The following is a 19,332-nucleotide window of genomic DNA, read 5'->3' as shown; positions in this document are numbered from 1 at the left end:
TGCAATTTGTGTCAGGACTTCGTTTTATTGCAGCCTTCTAAATGTGCTTGACATTTTTGGCATTTCACATGTGAGACTTGGCAAGGCCATTCATGTGCAAAACATAATAGCGGAATGCAGTAAGTTGTTCATTTAGTTTTTTTCTCAAAGATTTGCAAAGAAAGTAAGTGGCAAAACAGGTTTTTTTCCCTTCACAAATGCTGTAAAAACACCCGACATGCTCCAACTGAAAAGGTTGGAAATGCAATGGTATGTAGTTGCATCACAGTTCAGGCCCATGTCAGTAGGTTGCTACCGGCAGATTCCACTACAATGTAAGAACGTTTTAGAGTAGAATTTCCCAACATTAGTTAACAAAAGCCCCACAAAAGCATGGCCAACATACCGCTAAGTGGTCACCTTGTATCAGCCTTTTAATGAACAGGTCATCATCACCTGTAGTAGTCTGATCTATCTATCCTTTTTGTGTCATCACTTTTGTTTAGAATCATGGGTCCTTGTTACAAGTGCCTGAGGCAAAAAGGGTCACAAAGAGAACAGGGTCGACACGACATGATGTGGGAGCGATGTCATCCATCACATGGCGCCCCGCATCATGCGGCTATTAATACGCAACAGCTGTCAACCCATAAGCTCTGCAGGGAGGAGAGGAGTAATGCACTGGCATGTAACCATCTTAACGACATGGAAAGTTTTCTGAGGAGGCCGTAGCTTTTCCTTAAGACCGTGACTATTTATCGTATTGTGTAAAACTCGATATTTTGACAGCCACCGCCTACCTTTGATCTATTACATCGACTCAGGTTCACGTGCCTCTCAAGCAAAGTTAAATATACTCTTCTGAGACTTCTGGGATTTTTTTTTGCAACTAAGTGTACTAAGTAGTAAACACAGAGCAAAACCGGATGTGATTAAGTCAAGCGCAGCTTAGTAGGGAGGCTATTTAGAGGCTTTAATCAAGTGTTTATAATCAGCCTGGAAGTAAAACAAGCACATTTGTGTACAATAAGAATGAATGAGGTCAGAGACCCGGATACCCATATGGCTCACATGCCTTCAATTGGAATCGTAACAAAGCAGGCAGGATATGATAGCAAATAAGATGATGCCAAAATGGATAATAGATTCAGAATAATAACATGTAGTCCTCAGGGTAGAGGTACATATGTCTAACCGGTTTGGTGCACCCAGTCCCGCCCATGCCTGCCCGGTGGGCACATTCGCTGGTGTCAGTCCGGCAGGCTCCGCAGTGGCAGCTGAGGGCCACCGGGTAGGTGAAAGCGGCGCTAGCCGCTCCGGGACATCCGGGCAGCTGGGTCGTGCGGTACTCCACTTTCTCGTAGGTGCAGCCTGCCTGGATCAGGAAGCGGGAGCCGAATGAGTTCCTGATGTTACTGTCCTGATGGGCGTACACAAGCAGAGCCAACGTTTAAGATATTGTCCAAATGTTTTGACTGAAGTCAAAGGATCCAAGCATAAAATAAAACTTTTGCCCAAAAAAAAAAAATTGAACTCACCGAACCTTTCGACTGTCACTAGTATTCCCGAAAAATGTCTATGCCCCCCCCCAAAAAGAAGAAAAAAAATCAAAATGCATGAAGTCCCAAAATTTTCCCAAGACTACATTCAGTTTTTGCCAAAAATATAACACCAAAATTTGATAAAAACATCCCCAGTCTGATGTCAAATGAATTTCAACTGGGATCGCTGGGATTGAGTCATCATGTTTCCTTGCCATCAAACTGGGACCAATGGCAACCATTGATTTAACAAGGAGACCTGAAAATGCCCCAGAATGGGAAATAATCCAGAATTGCACCAAATTCAACAGATTGTTGAACAGTTGCTGATTTTAAGATGAACTATTAGCACGATGATCAAACTTCAAGCTACCTAATACTGATTGCCATTTGTTAATTTGGAGTGTGTACAGTACGCACCCTGGAATAGCAATATCCCATGCAAATGGTGGTGTTGATGGCTACGCAATAGTCACACTCGGGCTTCTCCACGTACAAGGTGTAATCGGTGGCCAAGCACATGGGTGCCGCAGGGCTGCAGAACAGCAAGAAGAGACAGCAGGCCAGCACGGCAGCTTTCATGTCAGCTGGAATTGGAGTCAAGATGGCACCTAGCAAAGAAAGAGATTTTAGGCTCATGTGCTGTCTTTACTGTTACCTGTTTGCGAGTAGCCTGAAGTTGCTGCGTCTTAGAGTTTAAATACTCAATGCACATTACATAATGTATTGTCTGTTGTCTGGTCATATTTTTATCTACAATCTGTGACGAGATGGAACCACAGCGAAATCAGGCCATTATGTTGATGACATGAATTAATTATTATTTATGGTTAATATACAGTCTAAACCAGGGGTGTCAAACCCAGTTTGGTTGGCGGGCCACATTCATGGTGACCAGATCTCATGTGGGCTGGACCATTTTAGATATAATATTTAGATTTTTTTTTAAATAAATGGATTAAAAGATCTGGATTAAAATCCCTGAATATTCAGTTTTTATAGATCTAAAACAATGTTTATTTTAGCTTTTTTTAAATATATTTTTAGCTTTTACAAAATGATTTTGAACTAAAAACACAGAAAAAAATATTAAAAAATTACAATTATTGATTTAAAAGGGGGGAAATCAGGAAATTTAATATACATCTATACTCTTCATTTTAATTTGATCCTAAAACAGAGAGTCGGCACTAATGATCTACTTTCCCGGGCCTGATTTGGCCCCCGGGCCGCCACTTTGACACATGTAGTCTAAACAATCTCCAAAAGTTTAATGCATGTTGACCTGAGTAATGCATATTTCTTACATATTAAATCAGGATTCACTATATTTGCCTAAAATGTCCTAATCTTCCTCTCATTTGTGTAAACGTGAGCCATGATGAATTATCTTCTAGCCTGTTTTTTAATTTAATGAAAACCTGTACTGAGTAAACCTAATGTAATCTGAAACGTGCTATCTAGTCTCTAGAACATAAAAAGGTCAACAAAACATAATAAACTTGAAAAGCTTCCTGTACTCCATAAACCAAAGATACAGGAATGTCCTTATCTAGCCTTTTGTTGAATGATTGTCTGAGAAAAATAAGTAAATGAATGGTTGCATAGCAACCTGTGGGACATGGAAAATGTTTAATTTAATTTCACTTCTTGAATCATGATTAATCGCATGAGGTCCTTACGAATTATTCCCCCTGCGTTTCATTATTCTGCCTCTCTTCTGAGACCGGGGACCGAATGAAGCGTTTAATCGTGATTAATCGCACGACGTTGTCATGATTAATCGCGTATTTCATTATTCTGCCTATATGACATCTAATGATGGGCAATGCCGTAAGTTTTAAATCACATTGAATGGCATGAGATCCTCCCGATTAATCACGATTAAGCTCAGCATTTACTTCCTCTGCCTAATTTTCATGCTCATATTAACCCATGAAGACACGCATGTTTAATTATTTTATCTTAATTGATCTCCTGAATTTCTTTAATCCACCCGTTAAAGGCCATGTAGCACTCTTAAACGGTCAGTTAGCAAACATTAACGCGTACTAGTGGACAATAATGTTAAGCATTTACCAAACATGTTGCACTTATTGAAACCTGAATGAAATCACCCAGAAAAAGCCATTGCCCGTAAACAACAGACATAAAATTGCACTTTTATGTTGGAAAAAAAAGTTCTATTATCTTAAAAAGTAAGAAAAATGATTTGTGCACAATTTGAGGATTAAAACTAACCAACAGCTAGGAAGTGCCTGCTGTGATCATTTTTGTGAGGAACTCATAGTCAACCGATGGGAGTATGCATTGTCTGACATCTAAACAACATGAGCAGATCACTACAAAATCTGTTGTTTTTTCAGAATGAAAGCAAGGCAAAGCCCCGTGCTGTCCTCGATAGATGATTGACAAAAGGAAATATGTCTTTATGGTCTTGTATGCTTAGATAGGCTTAAACAGATAGTGAGGCGGAAGACTGTCAGTGGGAATCAGTGCTGGTGACTCCACAGTACGTTTGATTTTTGTTTTGCTTTACTCACGAGTACCTTTTGGGAACGCATAGTTGACTAGTTTGAGATATACTCAACTTCAAGACTCAGCACGTGAACTCGCCATGGTAGGCACAGGTGGCCCTGTGGCCACCTTCTCCGTGTGGGACTACGTGGTGTTCGTGGGTTTAATTGTGGCCGCCGCCGGCGTAGGCCTTTATCAGGCCTTCCGAGGACGCAAGGAGAAGAGTAGTGCCGAGTTCTTTTTAGGCGGGCGGCAGATGACGGCCGTACCTGTGGCCATGTCACTGACGGCCAGCTTCATGTCCGGGGTCACCATGATTGGCACGCCGGCCGAGGCATACCTTTACGGATCGTCTTTCTGGATCTTCGCCATCTCCTATGTTATTATGTCTACCATCAGTGCTGAGATCTTTGTGCCTCTCTTCTACCGGCTGGAGATAACTAGTGCCTATGAAGTAAGACAAAAAAGTACAATGTATACAATGCAACTATCGATGGAAAATAAACTACAAATAGTACCCATTGGATGCAATATTTAACAAAGCTGCTGCCTTGATCTTCACATTTCGTGGTTTATTCTCAAATGCGTGACTGGGTACAGTAATCCCTCGATTATCACGGTTAATGTAGACCAGACATGGCCGCGATAAACGAAAAACCGCAAAGTAGGGTCACCCCTATTTAAAAATATAAATAAATTAAATTTCTTTTTTTACTTCAGTGCTGAGTTCTAGTAGCAAGCGGAGGGGGAGTGGCTTCCGCTTGTGAGTTTCAGCGTGGTTTTTCACATTTTTATGAAAAAGAAGAAAAAATCCCCCAGAAAACAATCTGTGTGGTAGTGAAACCGCAAAAGTTGAAGCCGCGATATTCGAGGGATTACTGTATTTAACATGAAGTAAATACGAAACAAGTGATTTGTTCCCCTTTCAATTTTAGTACCTGGAGATGCGATTCAACCGGCTCATTCGCATACTGGGGACATTCATGTACACTATACAGACGGTTGGTAATGCACTGGAACTGTTTTGCACACTTAGCATAAGAAAAAAAACACCTGTCTTTGTTTTCCAATGGAACCTTTCCATTGATGAATATGAACAAGCTCATTTCCCCCCCAGTCAAATCAACTAATGGCAAGCTCTCATAACAGGTGCTGTACACCGGCTTGGTCATCTATGCTCCGGCGCTAGCTTTGAATCAGAGTAAGTTTCCCAAGAATACAATTTCATTAGGTCCAAATAACGTTCATGTTGCAGTGCCGTTGACAGTGATTGATGCCCAATGTGCCTTTCTGATTAGTCACTGGAATGGATCTATGGGGAGTGCTGGTAGCTACGGGGATAGTTTGCATTATCTACTGCACTTTGGTTGGTAAATCACCCGCACCTGTTTGTGACATGTTTTTACTGCCACCCTAAATATCTCCAAGCTTCAATTTGATCATCTGCTTGAGTGATCCGACACGCGTGTCATCTTCAGGGAGGTCTGAAAGCGGTCATCTGGACCGACGTGCTGCAGATGGCGATCATGCTGGCGGGTTTCGTCGCCGTTATAGCGAGAGGGGCCGTGCTTCAGGGAGGCCTGAGCAAGATCTGGGAAGATGCCGAAGAAGGGAGGCGCCTTGAGGCATTTGAGTAAGGAAGGCCGGGTTGAATATCATTATTGGAAAGAAAGATGTGTTACCGACTTAAGAATCCAAAAATAGGTTTACTCGGTTGCTCTGCAAATAATGAAGCTTGTAACTGAGGACCAACTTTGTATTCAAAGGATTTTCCACATGAGCCATGTTTTATTTTGGACAGCTTTGATCCGGACCCACTGAAGCGTCACACATTCTGGAGCATCCTTCTAGGTGGGAGCGTGACGTGGATGTCAGTCTATTCCATCAACCAGTCTCAGGTGCAGCGCTACATATCGTGCAAAACACTTTGCCATGCCAAGACGTGAGTTCTCCTGCATGCTACATATTTTTCTGAATTCATTTCATGTAACTTCTTCATACCCTGACAGCATCTCTCTTGTTCCTCGTCCAGGGCTTTGTATTTGAACATGGTGGGCCTGTGCGTGACCCTGAGCCTGGCTATGTTATCTGGTCTCACCATGTTCTCTATTTACAAGAACTGTGACCCTTTCAGTAACGGTGATGTGCGTTCCACTGACCAGGTAACAGCAACTTCAAAAACAGGCAATCGCACATCTATTCGTTCAATGTTATAATAAAGTTTTGGTTAAAAAAACAGTTGCTTCCCTACCTCGTCATGGACATCTTGGCCACCTACCCTGGAATTCCTGGTTTGTTTGTGGCTGCCGCCTACAGTGGGACCCTCAGGTGAGGGAAAAACAACAACATTATTTTAGAGCAGATATGGTCAAACATCATCTTGGTTTTTAGAATAAAATTGGACAATCTTACATATGCCATTTGTAAAAATGCTCTTAAAACAAGGAAAGTCGTGGTGTTAGTCACTCCTGAATTTTAACTCATGGACTGAAAATTTTGTGCTATCAATTGAAGGAGCCGCAATGAGCAATACTGCACACATAATAAGAATCTTAACGCGCATAACTTCAGAACCTTGTGCTATTAATCGTCAAAGTCATTTTGATCATGTTAAAAATGTAATCCTTTCCTGTTTCTGGAAGTCATTTTTATGATGGTTACTTAATGAAAGGGAACTTTTTGCAAGTCGCTGAATTAACACATTGGCTTCCCATGATATTGATAACCCTCCAATCCCTTCAGACTGGGAGGACTGCCAGTGATTATTCTAGTCCTACTGGATAAACGCTGATTACCGAAAAACTCCGGTTTCCTCCCACATTCCAAAGACATGCAAAGTAGTTTGGTTGAACAGTCGAAATTGGTTGTCCTTTGTCTCACTGTGCCCTGCAATTGGCTGTCCACCAAGTCAGGGTGCCCCCCTGTCTGTTGCCCTTGAGAGGCTAAGCGGTTCAGAAAAAGAATTTCATGAATGAATAAGTTTAAACTTTGCCTTTACAAAAGAATTAAATCTTCTCTTTTGAAATTCACACCGTTGGAGAGGTAGACCTTTGAAACATTTTTGTACAGGTGTGTCAATGTTACGGCATCTGGCAACTGTTGTAATGAATAAAGTTTATACATTTTAATGACATCATTTATCAAAATATGTAGTGGCGTGCCTGCAGGGAAAAAGTTAGCATTTAACTTTAAAACTACTACAGTGTTCTTCTTACTTGGTGTGTGTTCTATGTGTTTTCTAGCACAGTGTCGTCCAGCATCAATGCCCTTGTTGCCGTCACTGTGGAAGACTTTATTCGTCCCTCATTCAAAAACCTTACAATGAAGCAGACTACTTGGATGAACATGGGTCTCAGTAAGTAGCAATAAAATGAATGAAATGTTTAATCATAATAACCTTGCTTTGAGATGAACTCCCTTTTTTTCCTTATAGAGACACATCCAAATTCAGAAAAAAAAGCCAAGACAAAAAAGGAATAATTAAAATATTCATAGGGCAATATGAGTGCAAATTGCAGGTTCCAATCCCATGATTATGTATAACATTGTTTTAAAGATCTTGCAACCTTCAGATTATAACGATTACAGATTCGATAGCCTGAAGAAAAATAAACTATGACCTCCACAGTGCATCCGCTAATTACTGTTTACCTGACTATAGAAGGTATATTTGCTCAGTTTGTGGGATCCTCGCCTGGTTCTTAGTCGACTTTTTCCCCCAACCTATAACCATTATGTCTGGAATTTGGATGACACACCTGTGGCAACGGTGAAAGCCAATCGTGCACACGAGGCTGCAAACGACACACCCTTACTGAATATTCTAATTGATGAGATCTGAGGAAACAAGCCAAGAGGATCAACTGATAGCTTGAAAAATGACATTCTTGGCACATTCAACGCAAATTGTCATGCATGCTTATTGAAGGCATTTGCATATTATTGTGCATAAAGTTTGTTAGCTGGAAGGTAAAAGCAATTATGCAAATACATAAAACAATCCAATGTCCAAACTATTCCGCAAAGGGCCACAGTAGGTGCAGGTTTTTCATTCCAACTGATCATAAGGACCCCTTAAAAAAAGGAAGGATTTTTTTTAATTTATTTTTTACTTCCTAGTAGCAAGAGTGTCTTCCGCTTACGTGTTTCAACGTGGATTTTCACCTTTTTATGAACTTAAAAAAAAAATCAGCACTGAAATTTTTTTGTTTTTTAATAATTAATTGGAAAAAAAAGTAATAGGGCGGCCCGGTGGTCCAAGTGGTAAGCGCACCGGCCTCACAGCTCTGGGTTCCTGCGTTCAAATCCAGGTCGGTCCAACTGTGTGGCGTTTGCATGTTCTCCCAGGGCCTGCGTGGGTTTCCTCCGGGTACTCCGGTTTCCTCCCACATTCCAAAAACATGCATGGTAGGCTGATTGGACACTCTAAATTGCCCCTACGTATGAGTGTGAGCGTGAATGGTTGTTTGTCTCCTTGTGCCCTGCGATTGGCTGGCCACCAGTTCAGGGTGTCCCCCGCCTCTGGCCTGAAGTCAGCTGGGATAGGCTCTGGCACCCCCCACCACCCTAGTGAGGATAAAGCGGTTCAGATAATGCGATGAGATGAGAAAAAAAGTAGCAGAAAAGAATTCGCGATAAGTGAAGTCGCGATAATCGAGGGATTACTGTACTAGTTGTTTCAATGGAAACCTCACTGGTTAAACTACCTGTGCTGGATCGGTTGGATCAAAAACCAACCCCTGCGTCATCCCTTGAACCGATTTGTATACCTCTTATCTAAGTCAATGTGTTAACCCTTTTAAATGCTGGCCTGCCATCATTTCGTAGAGCATCCATTTGATCAAGAAATCTAAAATAAAAGCATCACTGTTTTAATCTTTTCCCTAGGTGTGGTCTTTGGTGCTCTGTGCATTGGCATGGCTGGAGTGGCTTCACAGTTGGGAAGTGTTCTGCAGGTAAACCATGATTTTGATCTCAAGCACCTGTGGGCTGAACAGTATCCTGATAGCTTTATGTGCACAGGCAGCGCTGTCCATATTCGGTATGCTGAGTGGGCCACTCCTGGGGCTTTATCTATTGGGCATGTTTTTCCGCACAGCCAACTCGACTGTGAGTGGTGCAAAAACACAAACTGATACACACCTGCTATCTCAACTGTTGGCACAGCAGCACGTGTTATTTCACTGCCTCCTTGTTGACATTGCAGGGAGGCCTCGTGGGAATACTTCTCAGCCTGGTGTTGACATTGTGGGTGGGGATCGGAGGTCAGCTCTATCCGCCATCACCATCAAAGAGTAACCCTCTGCCAGTGAGCATCGCGGGTTGTAACAGCACACTGCAAAACAACATGACCACAGCAATTCCATGGAGTACTCCCGTCACCCACGTCACGAAACCCAAGTAGGTCAATGGCACCATGCATTCTTTGTCATGTCAATTAGGTCCAAAAAATAGGAGCTACCAGATTCAAATAGTATTTGGAACTAAATAGCTCACTTTTTTTGCTAATAACGAGAATAAATGTTTTCATGGCACTTTTATAAGAGAACATGGAAAAAACAGAACAAAACTATTGGCGACTGTAATTATCTTTGCGTATCTTACTCTAGGTCCATTATCTTAAGTTTACGCCACTTTTGTGTCATTGTTGTCAATTATCTCTGGTGACTACTGTTGCTTTACAAGTAACCTCTGAAATCAGCAGTAAGTGTAATTGAAGTTTTAAAAAAAGCAATAAAACGGAACCTCAGTTCACTAGTATGACCAGCACCACACATTTTGCTGTGACTGTTGTCAATCCAAACAAAGTTTTTCAATCAGCTTCTCATTTACTTTACACTATCATACAGAGAACTGTGTATGAATATTAAATCTCTCCTGTTTATACGTCAGTGTTAGGCCTCCATTAGCAGACACGTGGTACTCTCTGTCCTACCTTTACATCTCTTTCTTGGGTACAATGATGACCATCGTGATCGGCCTCTTGGTGAGCATGATGACAGGTGAGGACCACCCGTCTACCTCCACTGTGACATGGTGCTTGAGACCTTGTAAACACTACATGCAAAAATGATGATATACTGCAGGTGGCTGCAGGCAAACCAAGCTGAGGCCTGAATTATTTGTGAGGAAAAATCATTTGGTGTGTTTCAGCAGGAGTAGTAAATCAAAGGTAGATCTTTTGTTTCCATTACTGAAAAAGCGCATTCAATTCACAGTTCTATTCTACATTCTTCCTTCATGACAGGACTTGAAGACAGTAAAGTCTGCATCAGACTTGAACATGGGTGTGGACAAATCCCAATTTGCACACAGTGAAGGCAGTATTCTTGAAGCGACCAAGCTTTAGGAATAAAAGAGTTTTTCCCCCTCAAATGTAAATAGTTCTTGCACTTGATCTAACAGATACTTTGATGATTTATGTGATGAATTCAAAAGGAAAGGAATTGTACAGTAACTAGTGGTGTACTCCATTGCTTCATTGTGGTCAGAGATCCACAGTACAAGTATTTACATGCAACATACCAATCCACCGCGTGATGTATCTTATGACAAACGCACAGCTGTTGTACTACTTTGTATTGACGACAAAAACATATTTTATTTGTGATTAGACTGTAATTTCTGCTGGTCAACAACATTTTGCAAGTGCACAAGTATTTGGTCAATGCACAGGATTCGTTTGTTTTTGATCAGCAATTTTTTTGGTTTCACAGAATGTGTTTTTTTCTCTGTCAACAACTTGTTTAAATTCAAATGCTCATATAATAAATATTTTATATTTAGGATCATTTGCCTTGGGAACCTTATTCATTCCGTGTCAGCTTTTCAGGTTAAGTACCATACAACCTTTTTATACTTCAGATTTCCACATTGAACTTGCTTACGAAGTTGGGAGTTCACCTTTTATTATTCAAACAAGTTTGGACATTGTCTTGTTTATTTTATTTTCTGAACTCTGAATCCATTCAAATAATAAACAACAGGAAAAAGCCTAGTAAACACCCTATTGTGAATATCTAATACAGTCTTTGCATACTACTATTAACACTACTTCAACATTGACTAATGAAATACTATGTGAGTAGACTAGAATAGCAAACTTCTACTACAGCATAAATCCCCAAATACTAAACTATGACCAGGACAGCAAACAACGGCTACACAATAAAACTACAATGACTATTACAACACAAATCTCTTCTACTACTGCAAAGTTCTACAAAATAACTATACTTGTTTTACTACGATGCTTATGACAATAATACACCCTACTCACCACTTCTTTTATAACACCACCATTAATTATCCATTCCCACCAAAGATATATGCCCAGTAAAGTTGGACAAGAACAGTGTGTAATGTTTTCCCCCAACAAACTTATGAAAAGATATCATGAGGGTTCTTCCTCTTTTTGTCAGCGTCAACAGCAGCGGTCCAGCCAGCATCACGAATCCTCTTGAGGGCCGCGGACTTTGTGTTTGCAGGCTTAGCGGCTGTTGGGTTCTGCAGGTGGGTGAAAAAAAAAAGGATTTCAGAGTTTTTAAACTAAAAACAACTCTTAAACATGTAAAATATTTACGTTACCTTTTTGACTCGGGTAGAGCTAAAGGGTTGACCAGAGCGATGGGTTGCTAACATGGTATCAAAATTCTGTGCAAACAACAGGAAAAAACATTAACAATGCTTAATTATGGCCTAGCTCTGTTATCGAGTTACAAATTAAAAATATTTTCACCAAAACATTGTTGAGGTCAGGGCTGTCAGACTTGGGCTCCAGCTCTATGTGTCTTTTCCCCCAGCTATCCAGCTGTTTGGAAACAGGTGGTGTCTTCATTCTGTAGGTCTGTAAAGCAGTTTATACATTAGCACTTTGAAGAGTGCAACCTGACAGTTGAACTGCTCAATTACTTTTATTTTGTCTGTCTTTCCAGCCCGCTTTGACCTCGTTGCCGGTGGAGCAAAGTCTTCAAGACGCAAATCCTTGAGCTTGAATTCAAAGTTTATTAACTCACGTTTCATGTGAAATGGACTAACCGGGGTTCTACCTTGTTCTTCTGTATTCTTTGACTGGATGTGTGTGAAGATTCATATTCTAATTCCTAACATGCATGATGTTCCAAATGTTACATGTTATGGTGAAAGTACATTAATAAATCGGGTTTCTACAGACCTTGACAAAGTCAAACACGCTCATCTTTGCAGCCATGGATTTCGGTGTACTTGTTTGTCTCCCTTTATTATTTGCGTTGATGGCACTATCCTATAATGTACATGACACAATCAGTTATATGGAAAAGACATTTATGAAGGTATGGCTGCGTGTGTATTTGTTCCATGACTGTACTTTGTCAGCGTCTTGGGAAGACCAAGATGTTTTAAGTGATGACAATTCCTTTTTCATTTCACTTAACTCCTTCTGAAAGGTATCCTGACAGTACAGAAGATATTTGTTAAATTGGATACCAACATAAAATAAAAATAACTGACCAATTGAGGTTTTTCATGAATGCAGTAGCCTTCTACAGACCTTGGTGTAACCAAAGTCAAACACGCTTGTTTTTGAAGAACTCCCTTTTTCATATGTGTTCGTGGCATTTGCCTCGAGGTACTACATTAATAGAACTGATTAGCTGATAGCAGCTCCTTTGTTTGTCACATCAATGCACTCTGTACCGTTTTGTTCCTTTCTTGGGACAGCTGAGTTGATTTAAATGATGTCAGTTCCTTCTTTGCGTCACTTAACTCCTTCTGAAAGTTCTCCTGATAGCAAAGTACATAATAGTTTAGCAACTAACTACTCCAAAAGAAAAATACAAATATTTCAATACCTTTTCAGTCAAATGTTGCTGCTTCAGTTGCTTGTTTTCTGCCTGAAGGTTGGTTAGCTCAATCTCCTATTTAAGATATTTTCAACCATAAATCTTTAGATGGGACAGCTTTTAGGCTAGATTCATAACTGAAAAGGTTTTAAATGCTCTGTACCAGTGACTTCCTGCTGTTGAGTGCCTCTATTTCGCTTTTCTTGCTCTCTTCAACCTCTGCATCCTTTTCCTTGACCACAAGGTCATATTGGCTCTAGGAAAGACATATAGATAATGCTTTTGAATGTGCAGTCATAACCTGTGTGCCAATTCAGGTTCTGCACCATTTTACGCCGCGTCCAGCTTCATGCTGGACGCAGTTGACTGAGAATTCTCCTTCCGGTAACCCAATGGGAAACGCTAACCTTTGGTGTATTTTATGGTTCCATCATGTTTCTTTTACATCAAATAAAATAATATTAATTGATTGAATACATTGATTTAGAAGTCATGTCGCCAGTAGGTGATTTCTTCCGACCTTGACAGCAGCACGAAAAGCATTGTGGGATAAAGCTATTAGTGGTGTGTGCTAGCGTTGCGTCCTCCAAAAATCAGCTCAAATCGGCGAGGAGGACCCATTATAAGTGCGTGAGAGCCTCATCCTTCGAGCTTTAATGGATTGAGACAGGCCTCCGCGCAGTCTTGTGACATAACAGGCCTCAAAATGCACACTGGAGATAAAGTTATAATATGCAGGGGATTCACTCTGCGAAGAAACGCTTACTTTGTGTTTCTCCATCAGTGCAACCACATCTGCCGTTTTGTGTTCACACTTGAGTTTGGCGTCCTCTTTGCTCCTCACAGCTTCGGCGGTTGTTAATTGCAACTCTTTTATCTGTGGGCAAAACAGTCATTCTGTTACTTTAACATTGTAAATCACCCACAATAGTCTTTGTTGTAAATGTAACCTCAATGGTAAGCTCGTCTGCTAGTGAAGATTTAGTTTGAAACTCTTTATGCAGCTTCTGTATTTCTTCATCATGCTTCATTTTCATATTTTGGGACTCTTCATTCAAACTGCTCATCTGAAGACATTCAAATGGGCATTGAAAACATTTTCCAAAAGTGATTACTACCTATGACAAAAAATAGGACCACAACAACCTTTTCCTCAAGCTGAATGTTTTTCTCAAGCTCTTTTCCCATTTGGGTCTTAAGTTTTTTAACCTGAAATACACATATGAAAATTTAAACTGCGCAGAAACACATCGGCTGATCTAACACCTTATCGTCAAACCTCCTTCTGGTATTCGCCTGCTTTACGATAGGATCCAATTTTGTTCTTGACGGAAGAGCACTGAAAGACAAACAACGGTTTATTAGTTGTCATAAAGTGAGAACATTAATAATAGCACACTTCACCTTTGCTTCTGCGGCTTTGAGCTGCCGTTCTGCTTGTTTGACCTTCTCTTGCAAATGCTCAAACTGCACAAAGACGTCACGGTGGCAGGCACGTTAAGATTAATAAAGAAAAAAATACCTGCTGAGCTTTAGCCGATGTGCCTACGTTATCTTCCATTTTCTTATGCAACTTCTCAATTTCTTGACACTGATCTTGAGTTAGGTTTTGCATGACGCAGACATCCACCCTATAAAATTCATACATTTGAGCTGGATTCAAGCACCAAATTCAGAAATTACAGTGTTTTCACCGCAGGTGACTCCACATTGCAGAGATCTTAATAAAACTCATCTACTTAATGTCTTTACTGCAGACTGACCTTAAACGTTGGTTTTCCTCCGTCAAAGCCTCAATTTCCCTTGAGAGCACCATGACCTTCTCCTCACTTACCTGCCAGTCAAATTAATGATTTCGTACTGATTGATAGACACAATTTGAAAACGAACATTTCACAACCAAACATGGGCCAACACTCAAACCTTCAATTTTTCTTTGACAGCTTCCATTTTAGAGGACTTGCTCTCAAACTTCTGCTCAAATGACTGCTTCTCACATTCAATCTGAATACATTTAGACAGCAGATCTTCGTACTTGGCTCTGGGAAACAGAGTGCAAAATGCTGGTTATTCACAATACAACTAGTGTCTCATCTCATTTCATTTTCTGAACCGCTTTATCCTCACTAGGATCGCAGGGGGTGCAGGAGCCTATCTCAGCTGACTTCGGGCCAGAGGCGGGGGACACCCTGAATTGGTGGACGGCCAATCACGGGGCACAAGGAGACAAACAACCATTCACGCTCACACTCATACCTAGGGGCAATTTAGAGTGTCCAATCAGCCTACCATGCATGTCTTTGGAATGTGAGAGGAAACCGGAGTACCCGGAGAAAACCCAAACAGGCCCGGGGAGAACATGCAAACTCCACACACCGACCTGGGTTTGAACCCAGCTCCCCCACTGTGAGGCCGACGTGCTAACCACTTAGCCGCCGGGTCACACAACTAGTGTAGGAGAGTTTGATATTTTATTTAAAAAAAACTTTTAAGCCCTGATTTAACTCACTGGCGGCTAATGACTTAACTAGATGACAATTAAAAAAACACTGTAAAGTTGATTTTAAAAATGTTATTATGTATGTTTTTAATGTAATGTATTCAAATGAGTTCCCATTGAAGAGTTTATCAGGAAACTTACTGATTCAGTGTAAGTTCTGTCTTGAGTTGCACTATCTCAGAGGTGTATTCTTCTGTTTTCTTCATTTCATCAAACAACTTTCCCTCCAGATCGAATAATCTGCTCTGTGAAACAACACAAAAATGCAGATGGCTGAGTAGTACAATTGTTACAATGTGCCTCTGCTTTAAAATTTCTACAGGTGATGCAAAAACCTCAGCGATGCGTTGCTTCTCCCTGAAACTCTCTTCTGCCTTTTTAGCAGCTTCCTGGAGCTTTTCGTTGTCTGCGCGTGTAATCTCTGCTTGAGCCTAGTCCATTAGAAAATGAATTGGTCAGTGGTGGAGTACGAACATATGTAAGTAATCTGAGATAGATGATGTGTATTACCGTGGCTTGCTGGGCTTGTAGAGTTTTTTCTGAAAGATCCACTTGGAGATCCTTCATCATCACTTCAAGTACATTAACTTGCGCTTCAAAAAGTTCTGATGAATTTATGTTTTTTTCCTGAGATACCCAAAACGCAAACATATTATTTTAAACTGATACAACAAATAACAGTAAATCAAAATAAGGGTATGTCACCAATTCACTGAGAAGGACTGTGATTTGCTCATCTTTTCTCAAACCTTGCTCTTCAATTTCTCCTGGGTGAGAAAAAACAAAGTTACAATGGCACCTTTTTGGACAATATTCGAACAACTAAGACTCACGTAGAAGTTTGTTTCTCTTTTCGAGTTCTTGGCTTTGCTCCATTAGTTTTTCCTCACACGTCTTAAACCTTAAAGATTGATTTCAGGACAGAAATGACCAGAGGAATCACAATGGAGACTTTTGGAGCATTGCAAAGATGATGTACCTTTGTTCCTCAACGGCTAATGAATTCTTCAGCTCCACAAGGGTTGTCTGAACTTGCTCGAGCTTCTCGGCTTGTTCATTTTTAACACGGAGAACCTCCTGCAAGCTTAAATCTTTGCTCGTGAGGATCTGTGCGTGCTCTTCTTTGCTCTGTCTAAGCTCAGCAACTACTGCTTCCAAGCTCATCTTCGAGGGAGGAAGCATGTTTAAGCCGAAGCAAACAACCTACAGCTTTGCCCCGTTTAAGGGGCACTTGAGAGTTATCGTGCCGGGCAGCTATGCAGATCAATCAGACATGGACTCACCTCGCTTTGTTTATAGCACTGCTCTGCTGAGTGCAATTTTTCCAGCAGAGACTCTTGCTCCATTTTTAAACAGTTCAGGTCCTCACATTGTTTAGCTAGAAAAAAATCAAATATGGAAACATAAGTAGGCAGTAAATAAGGCAGGTAATTTCACATTTTAATTGTGGCACTTATTTAACTCGCTCTTTTTACCCTTGGCCTCTTGAAGGAGTGTGCATTGATTTTGGGTATATTGGATGTCACACTGGACTTTCTGCAGTTCTCCTTCTTTATTCACAATTTCAGCTTGAAGTTTAGCCACCTAAAGAATCCAGAAAGCAGTGTATTACAAATGCAGATAAATTTGTCTTTTACACACTGACCTCTTTCTCGTGACAGGTATATTCTTGCTCATATTTTTCCTTAAGCTCTTCGATTTTCTGTAAACCTTCCTTGACTGTGTATGAAAAAGGAATATAAAGGGGCATGAAGTAAAACTGAAATTAAGAAAAAAAGTTAAAGAACAAACCAGTTTCCATCTCCCTCTGATTGGCTTCAGCTTGACCCCGTAGCTGTTCAAATGCTCCAATCATTTTCTTTGAACATATAACACATACATTATTCGTTAACTGACTGCTTCTTACCATTTATTCTATAAATATAGAAATATATTTTACCTGAACATTGACACCATTTTCCAATGTAAGGTTATTCGTCTCTTCTCTTTCAGATTCAACTACAAAACATAAAAATGTCAATTTCCGGTACTACAATGAGACTGTAAGAAGTGCTGAACACACTCACATAACTGCATTTTGTTTGCTGCCCGATCAAATGTTTCTTTCAGCAAATTACACAAGTTGCGGGTTGCATTGTCTCTGGAACAAAACATTTATTAGACCAGAAATATAAAGTATAAAGAAACTGTATAATTGATGGGGAGGCTGATGATAATGTACCAAAATTAAACATACTTGTTCCTTAAATCTTCATTTTCACTCGACTGCTCATCGAGTTTGACGCTGAGACTTTCATTTTGAAACTGTTAAAATTGTTCATAGTGTATAAAATGGCAATAATACATTCACAGTATTTGGCTGCGGAAAAGGTACGCACCTGCAAATCCTGAATGGCTTTACGTTGAGTCTCGATTATTCTTTTGTTCTCCTGAAGTTTTCTCTCGCTTTGCGCAGCATCACAGGCCACTTTAACTTTCCAGCATTTGATTTTTTCCACCTCCTCAAACATCTTAGAACAAAGCTGACCAGGAGTACAGTCTCTCTATGGAGCATTGATGATTGCAGCAAGTAATTAATATCAATTACTTTGTTTGTATATATTACATTGAAGAACCTGTGCAATATTTATGTTACCTCCTCTTTCTCTGTTGATGGTACTGTCATCTTGAAGCAATCTTTTGACGATGAAAACAATAATGTATTCATATTTTTAAGTTTTGTGCAGTCCATCTTTATCAGTGAAAGGTGCATTTCTTAGTTGACTTTACCTTGTGCGGTTGAATTAGTTGGATTTACAAAATTTTTGTTGAAGGTGGAAGGCATGTTTTGGTCTTTAAGAAAATATTTACTGGGACCCTAAAGGAAAATGGCAGTTGAAGTAGTGCATGCAAAACGTCTACACATCGATTTTGAAGTGTCAAAAGATAGATAAATATTCACTACACTTCATCAGAACAAATTGATAATCCAACAATAAATTAAAATATTAAAAGTTGACTTTTAAAAAAAAAGGAATAAGCAAACTACTGTAGCTGCTGGACGTGACGTACATAAATAAACGACAACTATACACACCACTTCTTTTATGTAAAAATATCCTACCATTGGTACTTACCAGTTCAGCTCCATTGTCAACATTTTCTTGAGGTTTAACGGCAAACACTTGGCTGCTATTCACCCTTGGTGGCACCAAGAGTTTGAAGTTGAAGCGCCCTTCTTTCTCCATCTTGCACTCAAGTCTTAACTCTGGCTAAATAAATGCGTCACGGGCAAATTAGAATTAAGCAGGTTAATATTCACATTCACTAAATGTTCAAACCTATTTTTCTAATTGCCGGAAATTTCAGTTCTCACCTTCGGATATGACGAAAGCACTTTATGGTAATACCGAGGCCGTTTGGACGCAGATGGCGTTGATATCTAGCTCGTGTATAATCAAACAAAACAAGACCGTTTATCTTGCAGGTAATCCTTCTTATTACTTCTTGATCCTACTTACAAGTCATTGTTGAAGAATCGAGTGAATAACACGAAGAATCAATGTAAAACTCATTTGTTACCGAATATGTTTGTTAAGTACACCTGGAGGCTTGGCATTTTCCTTGTAATTAATTAACACATTGGTCACGTTAGTTCTAAATCCTTCTTCTGACGTATAAATAATTGTAAAAAACATAAAATTAAATGTCAATCAGGAGTAGATTTTCAAAACGTGATTCTTAGTTTCTTACCAATATGCTGTCAATGTTGCCCCTGTCGAGCTGCTATACAAATAGTAGTTAGTAATATTCAAAATGTCCGTCACGTTATCTGAAACCCACTGCCCAAATTTTTTTTTTCTTTTAATCGAGTAATTTAATTTATACACGTATTTATTATAATCAGTACTTACATTTTATTATAATAAATTGTAATTTTAATTTAATAATAATTGTTATTCTAATTTTATTATAACTGTGATTTGCAGCGGAA

The 19,332-nt window shown here is 39.9% G+C and overlaps 3 protein-coding genes and 1 long non-coding RNA gene across 11 annotated transcripts in view; 2 read left to right on the top strand and 2 right to left on the bottom strand.

Moving 5' to 3' along the window:
- Positions 1–938: 938 nt before the first annotated feature.
- tshba (thyroid stimulating hormone subunit beta a) lies at positions 939–2,319 on the bottom strand. Its single transcript, XM_077602935.1, has 2 exons — positions 1,941–2,319; positions 939–1,399 (listed from the first exon to the last, which is right to left on the bottom strand). Exons 1-2 carry the CDS (start codon positions 2,157–2,159, stop codon positions 1,127–1,129), a joined length of 492 nt encoding a protein of 163 aa, XP_077459061.1. The 5' UTR covers positions 2,160–2,319; the 3' UTR covers positions 939–1,126.
- Positions 2,320–4,137: 1,818 nt separating this feature from the next.
- Positions 4,138–10,760, top strand: slc5a8l (solute carrier family 5 member 8, like). Its single transcript, XM_077603032.1, has 15 exons — positions 4,138–4,491; positions 4,973–5,038; positions 5,187–5,238; positions 5,336–5,403; positions 5,516–5,670; positions 5,839–5,979; positions 6,070–6,199; positions 6,277–6,365; positions 7,280–7,392; positions 8,925–8,992; positions 9,060–9,146; positions 9,244–9,437; positions 9,930–10,039; positions 10,124–10,209; positions 10,285–10,760. The coding sequence occupies exons 1-15, from the start codon at positions 4,138–4,140 to the stop codon at positions 10,384–10,386; spliced, it is 1,815 nt and encodes a 604-aa protein (XP_077459158.1). The 3' UTR covers positions 10,387–10,760.
- A 199-nt stretch (positions 10,761–10,959) lies between these two features.
- sycp1 (synaptonemal complex protein 1) lies at positions 10,960–19,154 on the bottom strand. 8 transcript variants are annotated; one of them, XM_077603843.1, is made up of 37 exons: positions 19,092–19,154; positions 18,716–18,780; positions 18,476–18,627; positions 18,129–18,216; positions 17,995–18,035; positions 17,738–17,902; positions 17,596–17,663; positions 17,426–17,499; positions 17,299–17,357; positions 17,151–17,217; positions 17,005–17,078; positions 16,835–16,943; positions 16,643–16,737; positions 16,339–16,523; positions 16,193–16,260; positions 16,065–16,126; positions 15,870–15,986; positions 15,695–15,790; positions 15,501–15,604; positions 14,783–14,900; positions 14,623–14,693; positions 14,409–14,490; positions 14,264–14,326; positions 14,139–14,198; positions 14,006–14,068; positions 13,810–13,926; positions 13,626–13,736; positions 13,023–13,115; positions 12,869–12,934; positions 12,714–12,800; positions 12,385–12,468; positions 12,211–12,300; positions 12,086–12,139; positions 11,949–12,026; positions 11,776–11,883; positions 11,625–11,690; positions 10,960–11,543 (listed from the first exon to the last, which is right to left on the bottom strand). In XM_077603843.1, the coding sequence occupies exons 3-37, from the start codon at positions 18,584–18,586 to the stop codon at positions 11,418–11,420; spliced, it is 3,120 nt and encodes a 1,039-aa protein (XP_077459969.1). In that variant the 5' UTR covers positions 18,587–18,627; positions 18,716–18,780; positions 19,092–19,154; the 3' UTR covers positions 10,960–11,417. The 8 variants fall into 8 exon arrangements, with proteins under 8 accessions (XP_077459969.1, XP_077459970.1, XP_077459973.1 ...); XM_077603844.1 differs by having other exon boundaries at positions 18,476–18,610; positions 18,715–18,780; positions 19,092–19,120; XM_077603847.1 differs by lacking the exon at positions 19,092–19,154 and adding an exon at positions 18,860–18,929 and having other exon boundaries at positions 18,476–18,610; positions 18,715–18,780.
- Positions 18,773–19,332, top strand: part of LOC144076193 (uncharacterized) — a 38,347-nt gene continuing 37,787 nt past the window's right edge. The window contains exon 1 of the long non-coding RNA XR_013300758.1: positions 18,773–18,825. This is a non-coding gene — a long non-coding RNA (uncharacterized LOC144076193). The remainder of the gene's footprint in view (positions 18,826–19,332) is intronic.

Source organism: Stigmatopora argus, chromosome 6 (assembly GCF_051989625.1).
Source record: "Stigmatopora argus isolate UIUO_Sarg chromosome 6, RoL_Sarg_1.0, whole genome shotgun sequence".
In the NCBI taxonomy this organism is placed as follows: Eukaryota; Metazoa; Chordata; class Actinopteri; order Syngnathiformes; family Syngnathidae; genus Stigmatopora; species Stigmatopora argus.
This window is presented reverse-complemented; position numbering and strand designations above follow the sequence as displayed.